General features: G+C 42.4%; 1 protein-coding gene across 1 annotated transcript; it reads right to left on the bottom strand.

Moving 5' to 3' along the window:
- Nucleotides 1–3,294: 3,294 nt before the first annotated feature.
- LOC130112849 (bifunctional apoptosis regulator-like) lies at nt 3,295–26,687 on the bottom strand. The gene is made up of 9 exons (XM_056280362.1): nt 26,435–26,687; nt 25,423–25,728; nt 20,887–20,985; nt 20,554–20,647; nt 10,708–10,880; nt 10,368–10,512; nt 9,353–9,502; nt 5,029–5,225; nt 3,295–4,935 (listed from the first exon to the last, which is right to left on the bottom strand). The coding sequence occupies exons 1-9, from the start codon at nt 26,437–26,439 to the stop codon at nt 4,743–4,745; spliced, it is 1,362 nt and encodes a 453-aa protein (XP_056136337.1). The 5' UTR covers nt 26,440–26,687; the 3' UTR covers nt 3,295–4,742.
- Between the last annotated feature and the right edge of the window lie 153 nt (nt 26,688–26,840).

Below are 26,840 nucleotides of genomic sequence, written 5' to 3'. Positions count from 1 at the left end.
AAACTCGGGTAGGCTACTGTTTCTGAAGCAAGATTCTTCAATCTTTATTACATTACCAACAGCGGTTTAGTTTCATGTTGAAACGGTAGTCTATTATAGGCTAGGTGTATAAAAGGCCCCTACGTATCACAGCGTTAATTATTTACGTTGGGTGAAGGTATATGATCATGAGGACAAAACCATTCAAATTGCTCCATAGGGGGCGCAACAGTGCTAATGCTTAGACCCCTCCCAACGCCGCTTGCGGCTTTATTATTATTGTAGCGAATTCGGGGGACAACGCATCCACAGGAACTGCCGCGGCCGGGAAGCGAACCCGTAGCGCCCGCACCGCAAGAGACATCGCTAACCGCTCGACTAAAGGGCCAGATCCGCGAGCCAGCGGCCAGCGTGTCTTCTTATCCATGCACGTTACATTATTATTATTGTTATTATTATTTACCATGTCTTTGTTATGGGCCCTGAGTTTTGAGTTGAGCTGAGTGTTCAGAGGCCCATTCTTATCTTTTGTAAAAACCCACGTAGGAAAAAAAACACGCAATAAAACAATTTAAGTGTGCTTTTAATAAAAAGTTATTTAATGATAAACTTGCATCTTGCGAATAAGCAGTTGAGCATTCCAGCCGGACTTTATTCAGACGATGCACTCCAATAACGACTGATGGGTCCATGGTGCGGTATCAGACCATTTATTGCAGCATTTTACTAGTCACACCGTAGACACACCATAGAACCACCGTAAGAGCTGAAAGCATATACATAAAACAATCATTCAATTATATGTGCAACCACGTTTCCCCCATAGCTAGCCACCAGTACGGGGTGCATAGCACTAGCTAGCATTAGCGATCTCCAAATCACAAAGAACACATTGTAAATAAAAACATAACGAAATTCGAATCAAACAGTCAATCGGCACTCATACCTGTTCGCCTTCCAGCTAGGTGCTAAATAAATGATGATGATCAATGAATTATAAGTTGTGAATTCGTTCTGTGCATAGTGAACATGACCATCGTGTCCAACTTTCAGTTTTGTTCTGCGGTTTCTCGCAGCAGCGCACAGCATCATGGGAGACCAGAGTTTTTCAAATAAAGGTCACATAACAAAAGGAAGTGTAATTCGCTGTTAATATAAATCAGGACTGTACTTTAGGCACCAAATACAAATCAATAATGAGCACCATACAAATCAATAATAATAAAAAATATTATGACAAAATTATATGGGTCATTTACAGCAATCTTAGAATGAGATTCGACGATGATCATAATTATCACAAAGATGATACATATTTATATATTATAAACCTACATAAAAGAGCGGCATGGTGGCGCAGTGGTTAGCGCAGTCGCCTCACAGCAAGAAGGCTCTGGGTTCGAGCCCCGGGGTAGCCCAGCCTGGGCAGGGGGGGGTCGTCCCCACCCGCGAAGCCTGCATGCTCTCCCTGTGCCCAGCTGAGGTTCCTCCCACAGTCCAAAGACATGTAGATCAGGTGACTCGCTCATACTAAATTGCGTGCGTCGGCCCTGTGTGATGGCCTGGCGGCAGGTCCAGGGTGTCTCCCCGGGGGCCCGCCACCCAATGACTGCTGGCATAGGCTCCAGCGACCCTGAGGGCAGGAAAAGCGGTTCGGATAATGGATGGATGGAAAGACGTACCTAAAAAATACATTTTTTGGTATTGTAAAAGAAGACAGAGACACTGACTTGACAATTTGGGCTTTAACCCTGTTATTTTTGTGCCTGTTTATTCTTATTATCATTATTATTCAGAAATGTTTTTGCAAATTTCTGTGAGATGGTAAATGGTAGGGATATGCGATTTTGCGCATACATTGGAAGTTGTGTGCGAGTGTTGCCCAAAAAAAACAAACATTGATCCCCATTGGCCTGGTGGGGACATTGTAATTAAAGGTAAAAAAAAATTTTTAACTTTGAAAAGTCATAACTCCTGCGCGGTAAATCCAATTTACATGAATCTTGGTACAGACATCAATCTATCCTCACTTTACAAAGTTGAGTCAAGAACCACCAAAGTCCGCCTGACTAGATTTTCCGCCATTTTGAATTTTTTGAAAAACATATTTTTGACTTATCCCCCTAAACCGCTGGTCCGATTGCTACCAATCGGAACAGCTATGTGGATCATTATTGGACCAAGCTTGTCAAAACCTATATAAAACTCGTTGATATCTTGTTTAGTTTTCAAGACATTGATAAATGAACCCCAAAAGGGCAGGGTTCAGCACATATACCACCTCAAATCAGAAACGTTTAAGTGCTTTCACTCATCCGAGGACACGGCTTAGAAGCAAACGACGTGTATCTGTTTCCAGGCTGTGGTGGAAGAACATGTCAAATTTCAAAGAAATCTTTAAAACAAGAGAGAGCTCTATGTAATAAATTCTAACTTCAAGCCATCTTAAACGCGAACAACACGTTTTTCAGGTACGCACACGAAGACGTACGCACACGCCACCAGCACGCACGCGTTTCAATATATTATTCCACCGTCCTTCTAGGCGAGACACGCCCCGCGTAGCATTCAAGCACTAGGATTGGCCAGTACTCGTTGCCTCCTTTGGTTGGATTGGTTAAGGTTAGGGTACAGTAGGGTTAGCTAGACAGAGGCAGAGTAGGGGCGGGTCTTCTTAGCGCAACATCCTAGCGCCTGGATGCTACGCGGGGCGTGTCTTGCCTAGAAGTGCCGTGGGATTCATAATAAATCGTAATTTCATGGGCTGTAGACAATTTGCGATCCTCAATCAAATCACTTTATTTTAGTCATGTCTGACTAAAACAGAACAGACTAAAACATCGGACAACATAAATATATACACATGTCAAGGAAAACATCTGTACACTACGCTGAAGTGATAAGCTGAATCAAAGACGATGTAAAGTTGGCTTTTTAACATTGTGGGAGGCTTAAGTATGTTGGCCATCTATGCAATTTAAGCTGTCAATCAACTGAAGGGACGGAAGCTTCCCCTCAAAGCTGCTGTGCTTAATGGATATAAAAATGGGAACCTTGGCAAACGTAGCCTTTGAAATATACAAAAAATTAAGCCATTTCCTCAACATCTTTCAAGGTAACATAAAGACTGAGGTTTATCGACATACATGACATCTGCACAAATGAAATTATGAATATAAACAAACCCTTGTTCGTTTACATGGAAAACGCAGCAATTCTGCCTTAACTCGTCTGTTTCAACTTGGTTATAAAGCTATTAAGTATAAATTGCTTTGTTCACACGTATTTGAAGAATCTTTATTTTTCTTGGTCATTTTTAACACCAAAAATCCCATCCGCAGAACAGAATCACAGTATAGTACTGTAAGTGCAAAGTAATGTAAAAATAAAAAAAGGTGACTTGACTATGCCAAATTGAAGTGAATGTTGCAAGCAAAATTCTGACAAGCATGTTAAAAAAATGCAGATTGCAATGTTGGTCATGGCAAGACAAGTACATAAACTGATGCAAACTTATTTATTATAAAAATTGGTAAAGATATTTAAATTAGTCAGCATGTCCAACATCCCTAAAACCATTTGAATAACTTTTTTTTTCCAAATTCAAGTGCCAGATTTCATAAAAGGAACAACTAATAATGCATTTTAATATTTCACACTGGTCTCACAGACTGAACATTTTTGCTTTCCTTTAAATCAACTGTAAGGCCTTTGGCTCACAGCAGGACACAACACTGAAAACCCATGACATTATTCACAATACCATCACCAAACCTTGCAGGGCAGGTTTACACAAAGCTCGGTTGCACCAAGATTACATTCCATCAGAGTAACAACTCAAGAACAAACTTAAACCTCAAAAACAATATGTGTAGTCTTTTGCACGTACAATACATTTGTATATTTATACACACCGATTCATTCTAATCCAATGAGAAACGTGTATATGATCATTGAAGATGCATCTTGGAAAACTGCAGCTGGATTGTTGAACTGATCGGGGATTAAGCATTTATACGTTATTTAATACTGTTGCGAGAGAAGATCTGCATCCCTGCTTGTTAAATCTAGCAATTCTGCTGCTTGTTTATGCATTTAAAAAAAAGCAAAAAAAAAGGTACTTAATACCCGACTGTCCCAATGACCGTGGATCAAGCTGTTGGATCAAATAGAGCATTCCCGTTTATCACTTTCACATATTTCCAATTGTCTCCATAAACATTAAAAATACAAATAAGATGAGTGTACAATCAATGCTGCAATTAAAGAAAAAAATACTTTGACCACATGAAAAATATAATCTCAATACCACATAGGTCTGTTTCCAGGAAACACAACTGACTTATCTAGCCCACTTTAAGTGAGACAAGTTCTGCAATATGAATTACTTTCAGAGAGACCACATCAAACGACATATAGAGTACGTGGTTTTGGGTGCCTTATACACAGGGATTACAATGATTAAGACAGTGATGTGTTAATACCGTCTAAAACAATTAAACTTCCTCATTTTTTGCTTTTGTTTCAGTCTCTGTTGTTCAGCGTTGTCACCATCCAGTGGAAAAACGATATTTGAACTCCAAGATATATGCAGAACTTTTTATAAGCAGTAGATGAGCCAGTCTTGTAGAAGGGCACACCATTTAGTACACTTTTGAAAGTAAATACAGGTCCTCTGCAGAAACTCCATTTCTGAATGTTTATTTGATACACGTGTAATGGCAAAAGTATGTTATCAGTCAGGACACGGTATTTCCATCCCTTCAGAGTGCCTGTGTTTCTGGGTGCATCAGTTGCTGCACTATCAGGTATATAGTAATAATGGGGTGGAAGTACAAAGCCCAGTAGAACATACAGTTGCACACAAACTGAGGTAAAAATGGCCACAGGAGGGCAAATGCTAAGCCCTCAGATAATATCCTCCACATGTGGCTCCACATCCTGCTTGGCAGGGACCTAAGGGAGGTGAGAGTTGTAAGTTAGAATATGTTTGTTTGTCTGTCTGTGGCAAACTGCTGAACATAGAGAGCCTTTCCATACTGTTTGTACCTGATCCTAGCTCTTGTCCAGAGTCCCCACAGGTTACAGCCTTCCAGTACAGACAGCAGCACAGCATTAACAATGATGAGGTGAGATGTCCAGTCGTGGGCCGTCAGCCAATTCCAAGCAAACTCTGCAATCAGTTGGTATGGAAGTAGGAAATACTTCACCAGAAACTCTGCCCATTGCTGCCAGTTTGGTTCCAACTACCAAAATAAAATGAGTACAGAGAACAAGAAAAAAAATTAGATTGAACCAAAACAAGGGGGGTCATATCAAATCATAAAAGCTCTATAAATGCATGTAAAAACAAATCCAAATACAGATTCTGTCTGGTCCAACATCATGTTTGTGACAATGACATGCAGCATGTAGTTCTTTCTGGACATGAAAAGAGGATTACATGTGTGGTGTGCAACTCTGCTCCTAAGGGTTGAATTCAGTTTCATTAGGCCAAGTATACAACTCATACTGGCTATCTATAAGCTGCATATTCCACAACAAACAGATACTTCTACTACTACTACTACTTTCGGCTGCTCCCGTTAGGGGTCGCCACAGCGGATCATCCGTTTCCATTTCTTCCTGTCTTTTGCGTCTTCCTCTGTCACACCAGCCACCTGCATGTCTTCCCTCACCACATCCATAAACCTCCTCTTTGGCCTTCCTCTTCTCCTCGTCCCTGGCAGCTCCATATTCAGCATCCTTCTCCCAATATACTCAGCATCTCTCCTCCACACATGTCCAAGCCATCTCAATCTTGCCTCTCTTGCTTTGTCTCCAAACCGTCCAACCTGAGCGGTCCCTCTAATATAATCGTTCCTAATCCTGTCCTTCTTCGTTACTCCCAGTGAAAATCTTAGCATCTTCAACTCTGCCACCTCCAGCTCCGCCTCCTGTCTTTTCGTCAGTGCCACTGTCTCCAAACCATATAACATAGCTGGTCTCACAACCATCTTGTAAACTTTCCCTTTAACTCTTGCTGATACCCTTCTGTCGCAAATCACTCCTGACACACTTCTCCACCCACTCCAACCTGCCTGCACTCTCTTTTTCACCTCTCTACTGCACTCCCCGTTACTTTGGACAGTTGACCCCAAGTATTTAAACTCAAATGCCTTTGTCACCTCCACTCCTTGCATCCTGACCATTCCACTGTCCTCTCTCTCATTCACGCATAGGTATTCCGTCTTGCTCCTACTGACTTTCATCCACAACAAACAGATGATGTGTGTAAAAAGACCCTGTCTCAAATGCTGTACACCGTGACAAAGTCTGTCTTACCAAACTGAACTGAATTACCCTATTCAATGATCCCATCACCATGGTAACAGTGCAGTGGTATAAAGGTCGACAGCTGTGTTTCCATTGAGCTTCTACATGTGACTTTTGAAGTTGGAGTAAGAAAAGGATGAACGGAAAATCTACTCCAAAAGAATAGCAAGAATTTTTTTTACACTAGCTTGTTGACAAAGATACATTAGAAAGTCCAACTTTACCATACAGATATGTTACCATACGGTTAAATGTTATGAACCTCAATTGAATTTTCAAACACTTTTTTTTGTATACATAAATAGATAGTGATATATAATCGATACAGTCTTAAATCTGGTCATGGGTGTCCGGATTTGGTACAATTATAAGGCACTTGGGGCAGAGCCGTTTTGCAGGCTGTGACGTAAAGGCGTAGAGGTAGCGCTGCACTCAGTGTGCATTCAGTGTGCACTCTATACTTCCTGCCTTGCTTTCGACGATATCAGTGGTAAACATTGTGGCTGTGCTGGCTGCCTGCTACAAATGCCATGAAAAACCCTCTGCTTGTGTGATCAATTTATTTTTAGAAATTCTTAATTTTATATTTTAGAAAACGGAATAAGGGCAAGTCTGGAAACACATTTTTCCATACTCTTTTCTTTTTCCCATACTTATCCAGACCTGGAAATTACCAAAACCAAATTCCATACTGCACAGGAATGCTGTTACCATACATGACAATCATTTCTTCCACATTGCTCAACACTTTTAGCTTTCTCGCACATACTGTCTACAACATGACCGTATACCATGACCGTCAGACCTTACTGGACTTAAGGCTACATGTTCCAAACTTGTGCGCACCTCTGGAGATACCAAAAGACACTGTTTACAATCCTACAGTATCTTGGAGCACCAGCAACCAACGTCAATACAGGAGGAAATGCGGAGGTCGAGGCAAGGTCCTGGCTAGGCTACGGCGTTGCCTGATTCAACCTCCCATCCCTAGCATTTTGCTAGCCAATGTACAATCTGCTGGCAACAAGCTAGATAAACCCCACTGCCATATTAGCACCCAACGGGCCATGAGGGATTGCTGCGTGTTCGTTGCACTGAGATCTGGCTGACCTCGAATATCCCAGACAAGGCCGTACAGCCTGATGGCTTCCCAACTGGACCGCTTATGTGAAGCAACTGGCAAAGTAAAATGTGGGGGAGTACGTTTTCTGGTTAACAATTCATGGTGCGCTGATGTGGAAGTAATCTCCCAGTCCTGTTCACCGGTGTTGGAACATTTTACAATCAAGTGTCGACCATTTTATCGACCAAGGGAATTCCCCTCAGTTCTGTTAATTGTCGTTTACATTCCACCACAAGCCAACACTACAGTAGCTCTGGAAGAGCTCTATGGTGCAATCAATGGCTATGAGAATCAGCATCCACACGCCATTTCGATTGTGGCAGGGGACTTCAATCACTACAGCCTCAAATCATCCATCCATCCATTCATTATCCGAACCGCTTATCCTGCTCTCAAGGTCGTGGGGATGCTGAAGTCTATCCAAGCAGTCATTGGGCGGCAGGTGGGGAGACACCCTGGACAGGCTGCCAGGCCATCACACGCACACACCTAGGGCAATTTGGTATGGCCAATTCACCTGACCTACATGTCTTTGGACTGTGGGAGGAAACCGGAGCACTTGGAGGAAACCCACGCAGACATGGGGAGAACATGCAAACCTCCACAGAGGACGACCCCCAAGGTTGGACTACCCCGGGGCTCAAACCCAGAACCTTCTTGCTGTGAGGCGACCGCGTTAACCACTGGGCCACTGTGCCACCAGCCTCAAATCATTGCCACCTAAATACTTCTAGCATGTCAGCTGTTCAACCAGGAGCAACAAGATCTTGGCTCACTGCTACTCCACTATCAAGGGAGCCTACAGGTCTATTCCACAGCCTCATTTTGGGAAATCGGACCATTCATCCGCACTCTTGCTAGCTGTTTACAAGCAGAAAGTAAAGAGCAAGAAACCCACATTAAGGACAGTATAGTGCTGGTTGATAGAAAATGAGCTCAAACTTCAGTGTTGTTTTGCTTCAACAGACTGGTAGGTTTTTAATGAACCCTCTGAACCTGAAAGAATATGCCGGTACAGACATTTGACTGTGTTAAATTCTGTGTGGACAACTGTATTCCCAGTCATACCATCCCCTTCAATCCGAATCAGAAACCCTGGGTTAGTAGTGAAATTCAGCTGAGAATAAAAGAAAGTACTGCTGCTATTAAAGCTGGTGATAAGGACTGCTACAAGGAAGCCAAGTACATGCTGAGGGAAGCCACAAAGTCAGCCAAAAAACCGATACCAAGATAACTTACAACAGCATTACAACGGCGGGGACTCCAGGTGCATGTGGCAGGGACTGCAAGTGATAACTGAGTACAAACCCAAGCAGGGCAGTTTTACCAACACCACCGCTTCCCCCCCAGATCACCTAACAGGTTCTATGCCTGCTTTTAGTGTAACATGGGACCACCAGACAATATACAGAACCTTGTTGGGCACTCACTCAATGAGATAACACATCAAGTGATGGAGGCTGACGTGAGTAAGGTTTTTAAATCTGTCAAAACATGTCGGCCCAGATGGTATCCCATCTTTTGTCCTTAAGACCTGCTCTTATCAACTATCAAATGTTCTTACAGACATTTTTAACCTCTCATTGTCACGACTTGTGGTTCCTACATGCTTTAAGCATTCTGCATCGACCAGAAAACAAAAACGAAACTGAAAATAAGGTGAGATATTCTGCATCTGATACTGATGAGTCCATGAGCTGGATCCAGTCTGAGCAAATGACATCCATGTAAACCCAGAAACATGCCGCATCTCATCATCTTGACACTAATCAGATTTAGACCTTAATCTGATATTTCACAGTAGCTAGGATATCATGTGCTGGAGCCACTGCTGCTGTCTTTACTCCTTTTATTACATTTGGCCTTGAAAACAAGGCAATTTGTTGGGTTTTTTTAAAACTGTGTCTGGGAGTCAAGGGGGAGGCTTGTTATTACTTGATCAGTGTCTGTGACAGCCGGGCAGCAGGTGTGCAGGAAGGGCAGGAAAGTTTCCGGATAGTCAAACAGGTACAAGTAGAAGAGCGTGAGGCGAGGGGAGATCTTGAGTGCATAGATCAAGAACAGAGATTTCCCTGCATTGACAGCCTGGCAAGGAGGAAGAGAAATATTAGCATATGTGCAATGTTAGAAGACAATAACTTGGTCAGAAAATATGACATATTAAGGCCATTTTTTTGTTTGGTTTTGTTTTTGGAGAGCCAGTTTTGAACGTCTTTCATGCCATTACTTGAATCTAAAAAGGGCCCCTCTGGGAAAGCGCCATGGCTACCTGTTTTATAGGCAGCGGGGACTTCTTATTGAAGACAATAAAAGTTTTTCTTCTCATAGGAATTTAAAAAGCGGCAACTTCTGTGAGAAGAAGCAGCGCCTTCTTGTGAGCAAGCTCAACCACCGTTGAGCAAGTAAAGGGTAAGTCTAGGTTGACAGATGGAGTAATAACTGTTTGTGAATTTCCAGAAACACTATCATTAAGAGGCAAAATGGGAGTGCATTAGTTGTGTTGTGGGGGACTCTTGTAAGCATTTCAGTGTTGCACCTACTGTATTTGTCACTCAAGGCAGGTTCAGATTAGGTGATTATTGCAGCTGGTGTCTTGTTGCCAACCAAACGCTCTTCAGTTGCTGTCGAAACGTTGTGAATGAGTGACATAACGTGGATCCAGGCAGCAATTCAGGCGGTTGGAGTTGCAAGCAACTGTTTTCAAGTTAAAACTGTTTTCAATTTTGTTGGATATCCAGTAAACAGTTGCCATACATCTATCTAGGTGCAGACTGCAATAATCACCTAGTCTGAACCCATCTTTCCGACAATGACAGCTATTGCAACTAGTGATTAGGGGCGCAAGTTGCACGTGACTAGCCTGCTTTTATGTAAACACAAAATCTGTTTGATGCCGTGGTTCCTCCCCACCCACCCCACAAAGAAGCCAAGAGTGTGAACACAGCCTTACTTTGTACTCCCAGAGGTTCTGGGGTGGTTTCACCCCTAGGGCTTTAACTTGGTCTAGCTCGGCCAGAATAGTCCTTCTGTGGACCCGATTCTCCATGCTGTAGGGAGGCCTGGACAACTCATCATCCCCCAGCATCAAGAGCAACCTGATGAGAAGACCACAATACAACTATGACACGAGAATAATAAAAATTATGACCAAAAAAACTTAGAGCTTTAGTAATGACACATTAGGTTTAGGTCTGTCTATTACCCCCCCCCCTCAAAAAAAATAGATAACAGCAATACAAGAAAAGAGAGGTCATGCAGCATATTAATTCCAACATCTAATTTGCTCCTACCGCCCATTGACATTTTCATGCTGGAAGGGCTCTCTGTATAGGTGGGTCCAGGGCCCCAAGTGCTCCAGCCAGGACACCACCTCGTCTGGGGTCCACCGAGACACAGGCTTACTACTCAGGAGGTCATGCTGTCCCCCCTCACTACTGCTCCAGTGATACACCAACAGCATTACCTGACAGCACATATGTCGAAGAAAAACAACATAAAAATCGTGTTACATCCGACTCCAAGATATGACCTCTGTCCGAGGCTAGAACTAGTCAATGTTTGATCAGTTTTGATTCTTTGTCAGTTCATTAAGGATCTTCCAAGCTAAACATATTGAGGCATCTTCTATTAAGACATGCATCATCTGTACGTATGTTGACTAGGCTATTCTTAACAACAACATCATCATATTTGGTATACCCCTCAACAGGCCAACGTTATGTAACAAGTTTGTGGCAGTCTAAAAAAAAATTGTGGCCACAGATCAGCCAATCTTTTGTGTTATGTTTAAATCATTATTTCAAAGTATTCAAAATGTAATGTATTTATCTAACCAACAAAGCAAGTGGTTAAAAATGCTGTTCCTCTGCCTGCTTGGACACACAAACATCCCACTCTGACCAGTTAACCTGACTCATCAAGTCTTCAAGCACACTGTGAAACTGGGTTAATTCATCAAATGGAAGCCGACTCAAAAACTAATCTCATCATCAGCCGCTTCTCCAGGGTCAGGTCACAGTGGCAGCAAGCCAAGTAGGGCACACCAGACATCCCTCTCCCCAGCAACGCCCCCCCCAGCTCCTCCTGGGGGATCCCAAGGCATTCCCAGGCCAGATTGGACATGTAGTCCCGCCAGCGAGTTCTGGGTCTACCCCGGGGTCTCCTCCCTGTTGGACGTGCCTGGAAAACCTCCACAGGAAGGCGCCCAGGAAGCATCCTAATCAAATGCCCAAACCACCTCAACTGGCTCCTTTCGACATGAAGGAGCAACGGTTCTACTCCGAGCTCCCTACGGATGTCCAAGCTCCTCAGCTATCACCAACGTTGAGCCCAGACACCCTACAAAGGAAACTCATTTCAGCCGCTCGTATCTGGGATCTCACCGGGATACTCAAATAAACTACCTTTTTAAATTAGCAAAGTGGTTATTGAATTTTGACCTTAATGTGGACAAACAGGCATTTGTATAGTTTAAACTAATATTTCAGCAGATAAATCTCCAGGAGAAATTCCTCCTCTGCATTTAACCCATCCTAGCTGTGTAGATAGCAGCAGTGTGCAGCCGCAGTGTGCAGCCACAGTGTGCAGCCACAGTGTGCAGCCAAAGTGTAGCACCCGGGGACCAACTCCAGTTTTTTTTTTTTTTTTGCCATGCCTTGGTCAGGGGCACAGACAGGAATATTAACCCTAACATATATGTCTTCACAGCAGATTCCTTCAATTTGAAAATTAAAGTGAAAATATAGCCAATATGATTCAGTAGCTGTGTTTCTATAGATGATTACAAATGGTCTGTGTTTCCATTGAGTGATGTTATGTGATTAAAGATGGGTTTTCTCCTCTCATGATAGTCTCCAAGACCTGAAAAGCGTTGGCCCGGTGATTTCGATTGCATGCAACGCAATAGCCATGGAAGTGTTTAATCGAAGGCAACGAGGGCATGTGATGAACACAATGACAAAAAGGTAAATCCCTTTTACAAGGCAGCGGCCACATATCAGGGATTTATGGGAGATCACTGTCCGCAATGATTTTGTAATCAGTTGTAACTGACTAATAACTGCTTTCTTTTCTGCGTTGTGTAGTTGAGTGAGACACATACACCGGAGTTGGAGATCTGTGGGGTTTATTTTTTCTTCACAGGAAAAAGAAAAAAACACAGGCATCAGTCACATATCTTGTCTTCTGCATCTCTCCATACAGTTCCGAGCATACGTGCTCACTCATAGTATAAAAACATAAAAAAATATAAACATATTTAACATAAAACAGTATAAAATATAATGACTGCATGGTATAAAACAGTATCCAAAATACAGCAAAACAAATGCAATGAAAACAGTATAAAACACGTTTATCATAGTACAAATCATTAAATTATTTTACCCACATCAACCCATTTTCTTTTATAGTGCAAAAATATAAGAAACATAGGCTAAAATAAATACTTCAATGATTTTAACCCAGCCACTGAGGATGCACAAGACAATGCATTCTTAGTGCCGGTCCCAAGCCTGGATAAATGAGGGGTTGCGCCAGGAAGGGCATCCAGCATAAAATCTTTACCAAATAAAATATGTGGCTCATAAATCAGATTTCCATACCGGATCGGTTGAGGCCCGGGCTACCAACGACCACCACCAGCACTGTTGGCCAGCAGGGTGCCGGTGGAAACTACGCTACTGTTGGGAGAAGGAGAAGAAGGCATGTTCAGAGGCAGCAGGACAGAAGGAAGGGTAGGAGTGTGGAGGTGAGAGTCAGAACTTTGAATGTTGGCACTATGACTGGTAAAGGGAGAGAGCAGAGCTGGCTGATATGATGGAGAGAAGGGAGTTAGATATACTGTGTGTGCGCAAGAGACCATGTGGAAGGGGAGTTAGGCCAGGAGCATCAATTCAAACTCTTCTACCATGCTGTGGATGGGAAGACAAATGGGGTAGGGATCATTCTGAAGCAAGAGTATGTTGGAGGTGAAGGGAGTACACATACACCGTAGTTGGAGTCGACAGAGTGATGAGTATAAAGCTGGAAATTGAAGGTGTATTGATGAATGTTATCAGCGCATATGCCCCGCAAGTTGGGTGTGAGATGGAAGAGAAAGAAGAATTCTGGAGTGAACTGGATGAAGTGGTGAAGAGTGTACCCAAGGAGGGGAGAGAGTAGTGATTGGAGTAGACTTCAATGGGCATGTTGGTGAAGGGAACAGAGGTGATGAGGAGGTGATGGTAGGTATGGTGTCACGGAGAAGAATGTGGAAGGACAGATCGTGGTGGATTTTGCAAAAAGGATGGAAATGGCTGTGAAGAATAAATATTTCAAGAAGAGGGACAAACACGGAGTGACATAGAAGAGTGGAGGAAAGTGCACACAGGTGGACTATATCTTATGTAGGAGGCATGATCTGAAAGGCATTGGAGACTGCAAGGTGGTGACAGGGGAGAAGGTAGCTAGGCAGCATTGGATGGTGGTCTGTAGGATGACTTTGGAGATCAAGAAGAGGAAAAGAGGGAAGGCAGAGCCAAGGATCAAATGGTGGAAGTTGAAGAAGGAAGAATTGTGTGGAGTTCAGGTAGGAATTAAGACAGGCGCTGGCTGGTAGTGAAAAGTTGCCAGATGGCTGGGCAGGCACTACAGAAATAGTGAGGGAGACAGCTAGGAAGGTACTTGGTGTGTCACCAGGACAGAGGAAGGAAGACAAGGAGACTTGGTGGTGGAATGAGGAAGTACAGCAAAGTATACAGAGGAAGAGGTTGGCAAAGAAGAAGTAGGATAGTATCAGAGATGAAGAAAGTAGAGAGGAGTCCAAGGAGATGAAGCGTAAAGCAAAGAGAGGTGGTAAAGGTGTACAGTAAGTTGTATGAGAGGCTAGACACTAAGGAAGGAGAAAAAGACTTGCACCAATTGGCTAGACAGAGGGACCAAACTGGGAAGGATGTGCAGCAAGTTAGGGCGATCAAGGACAGAGATGGAAATGTGCTGTCAAGCGAGGAGAGTGTGTTGAGAAGGTGGAAGGAGTACTTTGAGGGGCTGATGAATGAAGAAAATGAGAGCGTGAGAAGGTTGGATGATGTGGGGATAGTGAATCAGGAAGTGCGGTGGATTAGCAAGGAGGAAGTGAGGGCAACTATGAAGAAGATGAAGAATTGAAAGGCAGTTGGCCCAGATGACATACCTGTGGAGGCATGGAGGTGTTTAGGAGAGATGGCAGTGGAGTTTTTAACTAGACTGTTTAACACAATCTTGGAAAGAGAGAGGACGCCTGAGGAGTGGAGAAGAAGCATACTCGTACCGATTTTCAAGAATAAGGGCAATGTGCAGAACTGTAGCAACTAAAGAGGTATAAAGTTGATCAGCCACAGCATGAAGATATGGGAAAGAGTAACAGAAGCTCGGTTAAGAGGAGAGGTGACGATTAGTGAGCAGCACTATGGTTTCACGCCACGAAAGAGCACCACAGATGCAATGTTTGCTTTGAGAATGTTGATTAAGAAGTATAGAGAAGTCCAGAAGGAGGTACATTGTGTCTTTGTGGATTTAGAGAAAGCATATGACAGGGTACCCGAGTGAAGAGGTGTGGTATTGTATGAGGAAGTCGGGAGTGGCAGAGAAGTATGTAAGAGTAGTGCAGGATATGTATGAGGGCAGTGTGACAGTGGTGAGGTGTGCGGTTGGAATAACAGATGGGTTCAAGGTGGAAGTGGGATCACATCAAGGATCGGCTCTGAGCCATTTCTTGTTTGCAATGGTGATGGACAAGATCAGGCAGGAATCTCCGTGGACTATGATGTTCACGGATGACATTGTGATCTGTAGTGAGAGTAGGGTGCAGGTTGAGGAGAGCCTGGAGAGGTGGAGGTATGCACTGGAAAGAAGAGGAATGAAAGTCAGTAGGAGCAAGACAGAATACCTATGCGTAAATGAGAGGGAGGACAGTGCAATGGTGAGGATGTAAGGAACAGAAGTGACGAAGGCATATGAGTTTAAATACTTGGGGTCAACTATTCAAAGTAATGGGGAGTGCAGAAGAGAGTGCAGGCAGGGTAGAGTGGGAGGAGACGAGTGTCAGGAGTGATTTGTGACAGAAGGGTACCAGCAAGAGTTAAAGGGAAGGTTTACAAGATGATTGTGAGACCAGCTATGTTATATGGTTTGGAGACAGTGGCACTGACGAAAATACAGGAGGTGGAGCTGGAGGTGGCAGAGTTGAAGATGCTAAGATTTTCATTGGGAGTGATGAAGAAGGACAGGATTAGGAATGAGTATATTAGAGGGGCAGCTCAGGTTGGATGGTTTGGAGACAAAGCAAGAGAGGCAAGATTGAGATGGTTTGGACATGCTTGGAGGAGAGATACTGGGTATATTGGGAGAAGGATGGTGAATATAGAGCTGCCAGGGAAGAGGAAAAGAGGAAGGCCAAAGAGCAGGCTTATGGATGTGGTGTAGGAGGATATGCAGGTGGCTGGTGTGACAGAGGAAGATGCAGAGGACAGAAAGAAATGGAAAGGGATGATCCACTGTGGCGACCCCTAACAGGAGCAGCCGAAATTGGTAGTAGTAGTAGTAGTATTGTCCACAATGATTTTACAGAGGTCCTGTGGATCCAGAACTTCAGAATGACCCTCTTGACAATTGATGAGTTATGCAACGCAATAGAAGCCCTTGTCATGCCTGAGGGAGCCAGTTCCAACCAAGAAACTCATAGCCATTGCTCTTTATAAAAGGTACCATGCGATATCCAACGGTCCATTGTTACGAAACCCCAATAGTCAGAAAGATTTCCCATTGGACTGAAAGCCCATTTGTCCGACAGCCCTCTATCCTAAAAACAAACACCCACTGCTCTGAAAATACACGCTCTCTGTTGTGAATCATTGATCTGAACTGGCCAAAGGTAAATACAAAAAAGTTGATATTTCTGGTGAAATGCTTTTAATATTACACTTGCTATTCATGTGAATTAGTAGTAAATGATATTTTCGCGTTTCCATGTCAAAATACACAAAAATTTTAGGGGCAAAAATCTCCATGGACAGAGTGTATGTTCAGAACAACTTTGTAGCAGTGGGCTTTTGTTTTCAGGATAGCGGGTTGTCGGACAAATGGCCTTTTGGTCCAACTGGACATTTTCGAAATATTGGGGGTTCGGACTAATGGGAAGTCCCTCCTTTAGGTGTGGCTACTTTTTAGATTTAAATGCAAAAAATGCGTTTCCATTTCAATTTTGCAAAAAAAAATTTTTTTGTGATAACTGAGTTTTTTTCAAAATTCCTTTTTTGAAAAACACAAAACTGTAGGTCTGATTGCTACCAAATTTTCCGTGGATCATTATTGGACCAAGCTTATCAAAAGTTGTAAAAAGCTTGATATCTTAATTAATTTTCAAGATATTAACCAATGAATTTCAAAAGGGTGTGTGGCTCAGCACATAAATAGACACAAGTCAACAATCATTGGGTCAGTCATCACAAAACTTGCAGGATATGTTCACACAAGTACCTAAAACATACCCTAAAAGTTACATTCAAATGGACCACTAGGAGGAACCACAAATTTAAGAAGAAAAAAAAAATTGATATAGCATAACAAACCAGACTGTAAATCACACATCCATCCATCCATTATCCAAACCGCTTATCCTGCTCTCAGGGTCATGGGGATGCTGGAGCCTATCCCAGCAATCATTGGGCAGCAGGCGGAGAAACACCCTGGACAGACTGCCAGGGCATCACAGGGCTTGGCGGCCTGTCGGACACATTAAAAAACTCCCAGGATGCATTTCATAACAATGTTGAACCACATGTGTAAAGATTTTGAAATTGCTCAATAGAGGGCACCAGTAGTTCCAAACATACGCATGGGCCTGGCGCACATTTGGCCATCAATCAATGACATTTATATTTTTAATCAAGCTGCTGAAGCTTTCAACTTCTAATGATCTGTGTTGGCTTGAACCCCAGAATTGCCACTTGCATCTGTATTTTTCTTCTTCATAAATTTTTGCACATATTCCTGTGAGATGATAAATGGCAGAGACGTAATTTTGCCCATTGATTGGAAGTTGTGTGCAAGTACTGCCGAAGAAATATGACCCCGATCGGCCTGATAGGGGTGCTATAATTAAAGATCAACTTTAAAAAGTCTTAACTCCTACGCCCTAAGTCTGATTTACACGAAACTTGGTACAGACATGCATCAATCCTTACTCTACAAGTTTGCCTCTAGAACCATTAAAGTCCACCTGTCTACACTTCCTGACATTTATTTTTTGAAAAACACATTTTTGACATCCCATAAACTGTAAGTCCAATTGCTACCAAAATTTCTGTGAATCATTATTACACCAAATTTATCAAAATTGGTATAAAACCCATGCTATCTTATTTAGTTTTCAAGATATTGACCAATGAACTTCAAAAGCGCATGGCTCAGCACATAAATAGACTAAAGTCAACAACCGTTGGGCCAATCATCACAAAACTTGCAGGATGTGCCTGCATAAGTACCGGAAATGGGCGAGCCATAACACAATCAGACTATAAATCTGAAATTGTTTGTCCAATCATTACAAATTTCTCACTACATGTTTCATAGCGATGTTTAACCATGTGTGTAAAACTATTTTGAAATCGCTCGACAGGGGGCGCCACCAGTTCCAAACACGCGCATGGGCCTGGTGCAAATTTAATCAAAAGACATGCATGTTGGGTTAATACTCCTGTCTGTGCCCCCGACCGAGGCATGGCAAGACAAACTGAGTTGGTCCCCGTGCGAGTTGGTCCCCGGGCGCTATGTGGCGGCGGCCCGCTGCTCCTAGCTACACGGCTACTCAATGCTTCCAGTTTGTGTGTTGGGATGGGTTAAATGCAGAGGAAGAATTTCCCCACGCGGGATAGAGAATCCAAAAACCAAACTATCACAGACATCAGCAACATGCAGACAATAAATTCAGAGTTGTCAATCCACTAATACAACGAAAATACCGAACCCGTTTCTGAATGTATAATTACTATTATCTCAGCAACCTGAGATGCCAGGCCATTTTTGATTCATCAAAAGCACAATTTATGACAGAAGAGCATGTCAGTCCCATTTATAGTCAATATCCTTCAGGTCAGCCCTGAAATTGAAAAATCAATACCTTTGTATCAAATTAGAATAAGACAGACAAACTGGGAAGAAACTCTGAGAAAAGGATTTTCAGAGGTCACCGACTGATTAACTGAATCATGGCACTCATATTTTGAATATTCTCAAGGATCAATGTAATTGAACCTTAAAGTTCCTTATAATAACCCTAAAAATTTGACCAACAACATTCATACTTTTAAAAAAAAAATGCATAAACTCAAAACCAGAATCATGGTACATGGCAAACAGCGATAAGATAATGTGAGAAAATTTTGCCATTGCTATATCAAAACTTGCATTCATACGCATGGCATTTATTGTACCAGCAAACTAAATCAGGAGCCACCTCGATTGTCAAGCTATGACATCCAGACACATTGCTGTCATCTATTTACACACTAGTGCAAACAGTAGTACACACTTTGCTGCCATGCAAGACAGACGTTGCTCCCTACTGCCACATGGACGAAATAAACAGTCTTCATGACAAGTCAACAAACCTTTCCATCCACTGTTTCAGCAGCCTTAAGTTAACAGTCTGGTGTTTTTAATAAACCAGTTTTACACACACACACACACACACACACACACACACACACACACACACACACACACACACACACACACACAGAATAACCTCATAAATGGTTAAACTAACTTCAAATACAAAATGAGAGAAAATACACTGGTATTCCCTGTCTGCAAAATAATTGTAAAAAAAAAAAAGATGGAGTGGGGGCGTGGGTAAGCTGTAAACAAGTTGCTCTTTGGGAGTTGGGTTAAATATATAAAAAGCGAAAAAAGCAAAACCTATTTGCTTTGTGTTGACAGGGTTTTTCTTTAAGATCCAAGGCATTACTGCATTGGGGTATTGGGATAAAAAAAACAAGTCAAGTCCAACCCCCCCCAACCCCCCCAGCTCAACACCTTTGTATTTCAAAAATTGCCATTTATTTATATGATATTCCTTGTTGAATCATGCAGATAATATGCATTTACAACTTTAACACTTGTGTGTGCCATAAAAAGGTCTCAAGTTTTTCAGAACCAGCTTTCCTGTACTTTTTTTATGGTGCTTTTCTTTTTTTAATTGCATAAATGTATACTCAATTGTTATTTAAAAAAATCATTCAGGGGGCATTTTCACACAGGAAATTTGTAGGCAGACAAAAATGGTAGAAATTTGGGTTCAACCTGTGTGAAAAAAAATCAAAGGTTAAAGGTACAATCTTGAAGCTTTATATGCAAATAAATGCCTTTTTTGATACGAAGACAGTCTACAAATATCCAAATTATGAATCCCATTGTATTTATTCATTTTAATGGTGAATGTCAGTTAGGACTGACTGTTCAAGGAAAAATTATAAATTTGAACAGCTTTTTACATCTTCAATGTTACAGCAAAATGCTAAAGAAGAAGCAGTTGTGGTGTTAAATCTGAAGAGGAAGCAAAGTTGTTGTCGCTAACAAGCAGATTAGGGACAAGCTAGTAATTAGCTTTACCAAGAGATACTACATAGTATTTCATTTGTTTGGCAGTAGAAAAGGCGCTGACATAATTGCATTGGTGACCATCTCAGTTCAATGGATCTGTGGGATTTGGATTGTTCAAACACCACTGTATTTAAAACAGTGTCAGGTGTTGGCAAAGTTAAACAAAAATGATGCTCCTTGGGATTGTAGCTTTGAGTCCAAGCGCTGATCTTTCCCCTCATTAAAAAACAGCCCATTCAAACCTGGTACTTTTTTTTGGCATTGTTTAAAATGGTAAAGTAAAAAAAAAAAAAAGCTAGCGCAATAGGTAAATGAGCCTCGCCTTGGCACCTTATATGACATTTCCTAGAAGATGATTGGTTCACTGTGGCATTAACTTCTTGAATTCCCTGTGCTTTGATGAAAATCTTTAGTGTGAATTTTTGACTGAAAATTCCAAACAGCTACATTTTAAAATAATGTTTCACAAAAAAATGTGTAAAAGGGCCAATACTTTATAGCCTGTGTACACTTACAGACACACATGCGAGTGCAGTGAGTATTCCAGAAAAGAAGAAGCCTGCTCCTCTGTGCTGGCTGGTTCTGGATCTTCCTATAGAGTCACCATACCTAAAATTATGGTCAGGGATGTTGTCTTAACTGGCCACTTTGCTTTAAAACGCAACAAGATCAAGCACACAAAGGCACACATGGATCAGAAATTCCTCTGTGCAAATACAAGCAGCTGAAAGCACTTTTGCAACCAACATCCAAGTGCTATTCTTAGAATTAATTCTTTGGAACCCATTTTCAGAGCACTACAGTTTTAATCTACATGGTAGATTTCAAAACAGTTGTGTTAAACATACCTTTGGAATGCAAGCAAGCTACGGGAGATAGTGGGGTTAGCCTGGATCTCGGCTCTCCTCCTTTGTATTTCTTCCCTGAACAACTTGTCTACTGCATCCCTGTGACAAAGGGAAGACAAAATAATACCTCAGAAAAGAGTATTGCATATAAGGAAGGGACGAGAGATGTCTAAAGCATAAAATGTAAGGGTGTCTGGGAAATCCCATGGAGCTGAAAACTGTGCAACTTTCAATGTGTTGTTCATTAAATTGATGTGTTGAGTATTTTTATCTATGGTGTACATCCTTCTAATCTATTGATAAGATCTGAAAATATCAGTGATATAACCTGAGGTCACTATGTACTTTCAGTCTTTTGGCATGGCATCAGTGGCTATTGCGCAGTGGCCCCTGTTCAAGTTGACCTTTCCTCGGCTTGTGTCCAAATACCATGTGGAGTCCACAGATTGCCCCTATTGATCCACAACCATCTTGATATCCACTCTACAATTTATACAGTAACACTTATGGTCTTACTCTTTTGCATGGGACAGATGCCAATGACAGTCAACCATTAGATCCAGACAGGTGGCACTTTTCTGTGTGCTGACCTCCTCTATCTAATCAGAATACTTTATTCATCCCTGAGGGGAAATTGGGTTCTATTACAGACACTCACGCTCTAATAACTAAAAACTATCAAGATACAAGATAAGAAAATAGAAACAAGAAAAACAGAAACAAATAGAAATAAAAGATAAAATAAGAAATATAAATAAGAACAAAATATATCAACAAGCATGGAGCACATAACATCCTATCTATACTGCACTACCGCAGCACACAACAAGCAGCACAAAACACGACAGGGCCAGTCCAGTGACCATGAACTCCAAGTGTCTGACAGTCTGAGTCTGAGAGAGGAGTTGTAAAGTTTGATGGCCACAGGCAGGAATGACCTCCTGTGGCGCTCTGTGGTGCTTTTTGGCAGAATGAGTCTATTACTGAAAGTACTCCTGTGCCCAACCAGCACATCATGGAGTGGGTGGGAGATATTGCCCATGATGGCACACAATTTCAACAGCGTCCTCCTCTCATAAACCACCGCCAGAGAATCCAGTTCCACCCACACAACGTCACTGGCCTTGCGGATCAGTTTATTGAGCCTGTTTGCATCTGCTACCCTCAACCTGCTGCCAACACACAACAGCAAACAGGAGAGCACTGGTCACCACAGACTCGTACCACATTGTAATCAGACCAGTAGCAAATGTCAGCTAGCAGTAGGGTTGGGCGATCATTTCTATTTTCATATCGTCCAATCGTGGCTATTCAAGATTGCCAATAGGTGATCCAATCGCCAGGGGCATGCCATTGAGCATGGACAATTTAGGCTTAGTGTCAAAGAAAAACGTAACGTCTCGTATTTGGGAATATTGTGACTTGTTCCTGGTTTGTAGTAGTAGTAGTAGATTTACTCGCTTTTATTAAATAATTGTTTAGCGTTTTTTTCTTAATTACCATTGACATTAGAATTTATTTTGCATTAAAGATTTTGAATAAAAATCCTCAGCGTGGCTCAGCGTCTGACGGAGCTTTGAAATAATCAAACCTTGAAGCTTTCTGAACGCAATAAAGTTAAAATTACGTGAATAAACATTTATAAAAAAGTTAACTTTTATTTAAAATATTGAAAACAGTAAAAAAAATCTATTCAATAGCAATGTCTCCTCTATTCAAACAACAGCTCCCTTTTAAAAGTCCGCGTGTCTGTGCTTGGTGCGACAATATCACAGCATCATGTTTCGTTTGACATTATTATCTTATCTTTAATATCACAATCCAAATCATATCCATAACATTAACTACGCTTATGGAGCGCAGAGCAAAGTTTTCGTGAGCAGGCATATGGAGAATGGAGGTGAAGGATGTCCAATCCATGGAAAAGAGACGGCAAACTGGTTTGAAATTAAGGATTTAAAATTCACTCGTGCATATTGAACAGGCTCAGCGGGCTGACATGCCGCTCCACCAGAAACATCGCTAAATGCACAGTAGGTTGCAGACTCTAGAGCTTATTTTTATAACATCTTAGTTGATAGTAAATTAGTTAAAATCACCTTAATATTGGCACAAGAAAAACCAATCGTAAATCATCCCTTCAATCATCAATATAAGATCCGATCACCAGTTGGCACAAGCCTAGCTAGCAGCCAGCATAACCACCGCTCTTTAAGTTTCAGACAGAAACACAATGTTGGGCCTAGACATGACCATGGGAATGGTTTCTGGGAATTTTAGCTGTCCTCCCATTGCAACCTTCAGCCAAGCTTTACATTGTTCTTACAAGCCAGATGACTGTATTTTCTGAGGCGTCTCCAGAAATTTGGTTCGAGTACCAAAACTCTTATTAACTTTTATCACAGTACCATCAAACGTGTCTTTTATCACAAGTAGTTGTATCACAGTGTGGGGTTTGGCAACCTGACTGTTCAGCACTGTACACTATATCAAAGAACTGTAAATGCAGCAGCAAAAATCATTGACATAGAACTACCACAACTTCATAATATTTACACCACTGGCTGCAAAAGGAAAGCCCAAAACATCATTAAGGACACTATCCACCCCACTCATGTTCTGTTCTCGCTCCTTCCATCTAAAAAACTTTACTGGAGCATCAAGTCACACACAACCTGTCTCAGTAATAGTTTCTTTCCCAGGCAATCAGGTTGCTCAACAGCTGATGTGCCCATATGCACTTTGTTGTTGTGTTATCATGTATTTTTCTATATTGTGTATCTAATGTATGAATTTTGTGTACATAGTCTATGTGGGTCTGGTGTGCCCTTGTATTCTTTGTGTTAAGGCAGACAGAGCCAAAGCATAAGAAGTTAATTGTATTTCAATACACAAGATAATAAAATTGAACTTGACATGCTTTGCTGGGCCTGGGGCTTCTCATTCACTTTGAAAAAGAAATGGTTTGCCTTACTTGGAGGCAGCATTTACTACTGTTTCTACAGATGGTGTCTGCTACAGCAACTGATTTTGCTGCCTACGATGGTATCCCACTGTAACAGGCATAAGCTGTGATGCTCTCTGACCTACTCAGGCATAAGAAAGCATGTTGATTACTTAGCCTTACCTCTGATGTCTGATTTGGCTAAGGTTCAGTCTGCCAACAATTCAAAAGAGGGAAATTACAGGACCACCGGTTCAAATCCCCGTGTTACCTCCGGCTTGGTCAGGCGTTCCTGCAGACACAATTGGCCATGTCTGCAGGTGGGAAGCCGGATGTGGGTATATGTCCTGGTCGCTGTACTAGCACCTCCTCTGGTCAGTTGGGGCACCTGTTCAGGGCGGAGGGAGAACTGAAGGGAATAGCGTGAGCCTCCCACGTGCTACATCCCCCTGGCGAAACTCCTCACTGTCAGGTGAAAAGAAGCGGCTAGAGACTCCACATGTATCGGAGGAGGCATGTGGTAGTCTCCAGCCCTCCCCGGATCGGCAGAGGGGGTGGAGCAGCAACCAGGACAGCTTGCAAGAGTAGGGTAATTGGCCAAGTACAACTGGAGAGAAAAGAGGACCCCCCCCAAAAAAAATGGAAATTACAGACCATTTCATGCTCTTGCACCCCACTGCTGTATCCCCATCAATTTTTTCTGGCAACAAGACTGAAACATCAGCAAGACTGAACAGCTGCGATACAGCTGATGGATGTTTGGGATTGTACTTTTAAGACTGGATGCCAACTGCAGTTAAAATGCAATGGGGGGGGCAGTGGCTCACCTGGTAGAGCATGTATCACTTACGGCTGAGTCCTTACTGCAGCAGCCTGCGTTTGAATCCATAATATAACATAATGATGACTGCCACTTTTCTGTGAGTTTGCATATGGTCTGGGTAGATTGTAAAAACTGAATTGCCCTTCTGGGATAAATAAAGTTGTCTGAATCTAAATCCAGCCCACGCCCTTTGCTGCATGTCATCCCCTCTCTCTCCCCTGTCTTTCCTGTCCCTCTTTCTACCATCACTATCAAATAAAAGGCGGAAAATGCCAACAACAAAAATAAAAAATTAATAAGGATGATAATTTAACATTTGTTACATGAAGGTCTGTTTAGTCAAAATATAACCTCTTGCCACATTTCAGTCTCCCACCTCACCCCGCTAGTGAACAACCATTAGCTACGTATAACTTTGAATTTGCTTGGATCAAGGAAAGTTTCAATGAAGGGGGGGGGGGGGCTTTGATACAAAATAAAAGTTGTGACGATGTGAAACTTAAGGCAGCATGCAATTATAAAAAGCACAAACACAGGGTCAATTTAAGAAGAAAACAACTGCTTTGTAAATACCACAACATAATTTATACAATAGAATTCCTTTTCAGCCAAGGAAATTGTACAAAAGGGAACTGTACCATTTGAAACACACATTTGTCACAAACGGCAATCTTCTCAGACCTCGTAGGCCAATTTGTGCAATAAGATATTTTGCATGAGAACATAAATAAAATATCCGTTTGATATTACCTTGTTGTGCATAGCATACCTTAGTAGTATGTTGACTTTTGGAAAACCCTCCCATTTCTCTCGACACTCTGGGCAGTCGTTCTTGTGTGAGGAGTCCCACCATAGAGCCAGACAATGGCGGCAGAAGTTATGGCCGCAGTTTAACGTGGTGGGGTTCAACAAGATGTCATAGCAACAGTGACATGAGAAGTCTTGCTCCGAGATGATGCTCCTGTCAGGAATTTGCAGAGAGGATTCAAATAAATAAGGAGAATCATCTGTCAGCTCTCCGAAACTGATATCAGAGGAGTTCCTCCCCATACGTTGACGAGGCAGCATGTCAAGTCTGTAGGAAAGAGAAAGGACAAGACAGACAGCAATGTAAAACCTGTTAGTGCATTAGTCTCAATTTAACTGCAGCTTTACCAACTTAAGCTTTAAGATGTTTGGCCAACAGGTCAACGTCTTCAAAATGAGAAATTACCTGTGTCTTACATTCAGGACAGTTTTGGGTTGTACTAGGGGGCGGATGCGTCAACAGTAAACAAGTGGATAACCGAATGGCAAGGTTTAGACGGCAGGAAATGCGTCCAGCGGCGTTAGCGAAAGTATAACTAACGCTAAGCTTTGTCTTCCGGTAACGGCAGTTTGGCAGATGTTACGATATTAACTGACCGACTATTATGGCTACTGGTTAACTAACACTGTAAACTAGCGTTAGCTGTAATTTTCTATTCCCGCCGCGCGTTGACAGACGGGTTTCGTGAAACAACAACACTTGACCTTTTTTTTTGGAAACATAAAGAATAAGAATATCCGCCGGTGGTTATGCTAGTTCTGCTAACGTTGACTAGCCAGGTTAGGTAGTGACGTTTCGCTATCGCTTGCCACCACCACTGTACCCCCCCCCCACCACACACACACACACACACACACACACACACACACACACACACACACACACACACACACACACACACACACACACACACACACACACACACACACACACACACACACACACACACAATCTCCATCCACCTTTATCTCACCTCATGAGTGGCCTTCGTGTTGCGACCAGCTGGGAGAACACATCAACGTAGGTTACATGTGACTGGATTAATTTACGTCCGTGTCGCCAGTTTGTCTGAAGCGGAGTGGTTGAAGCCGGCGGTCAGGTAGGCATGGCCGTCACTGTGTAACTAGTAAAGCACCTTAACGGCGAGCTGCCTTGCAGGGGGAGTTGTTAGGCTTGGCAGCATTAGGAAGACTGCAGGGATCGCCCATTCGTGTCCTGGACGCAAGAGATCTTCCAGCCAACTTCGAGAACACCTGCCTCTAACTGGTTAAACTCAGGGAATGCCTTCCGCTGATTGGTTAAAATTAGGTTTAGGGTGTGGTTGTTAAAGTTAGCCAATCGGAGGCATTCAAATGCTTTCGTCACACGGAAGTTGGTTC

This window comes from Lampris incognitus, chromosome 5, assembly GCF_029633865.1.
Source record: "Lampris incognitus isolate fLamInc1 chromosome 5, fLamInc1.hap2, whole genome shotgun sequence".
NCBI lineage: Eukaryota > Metazoa > Chordata > Actinopteri > Lampriformes > Lampridae > Lampris > Lampris incognitus.
This window is presented reverse-complemented; position numbering and strand designations above follow the sequence as displayed.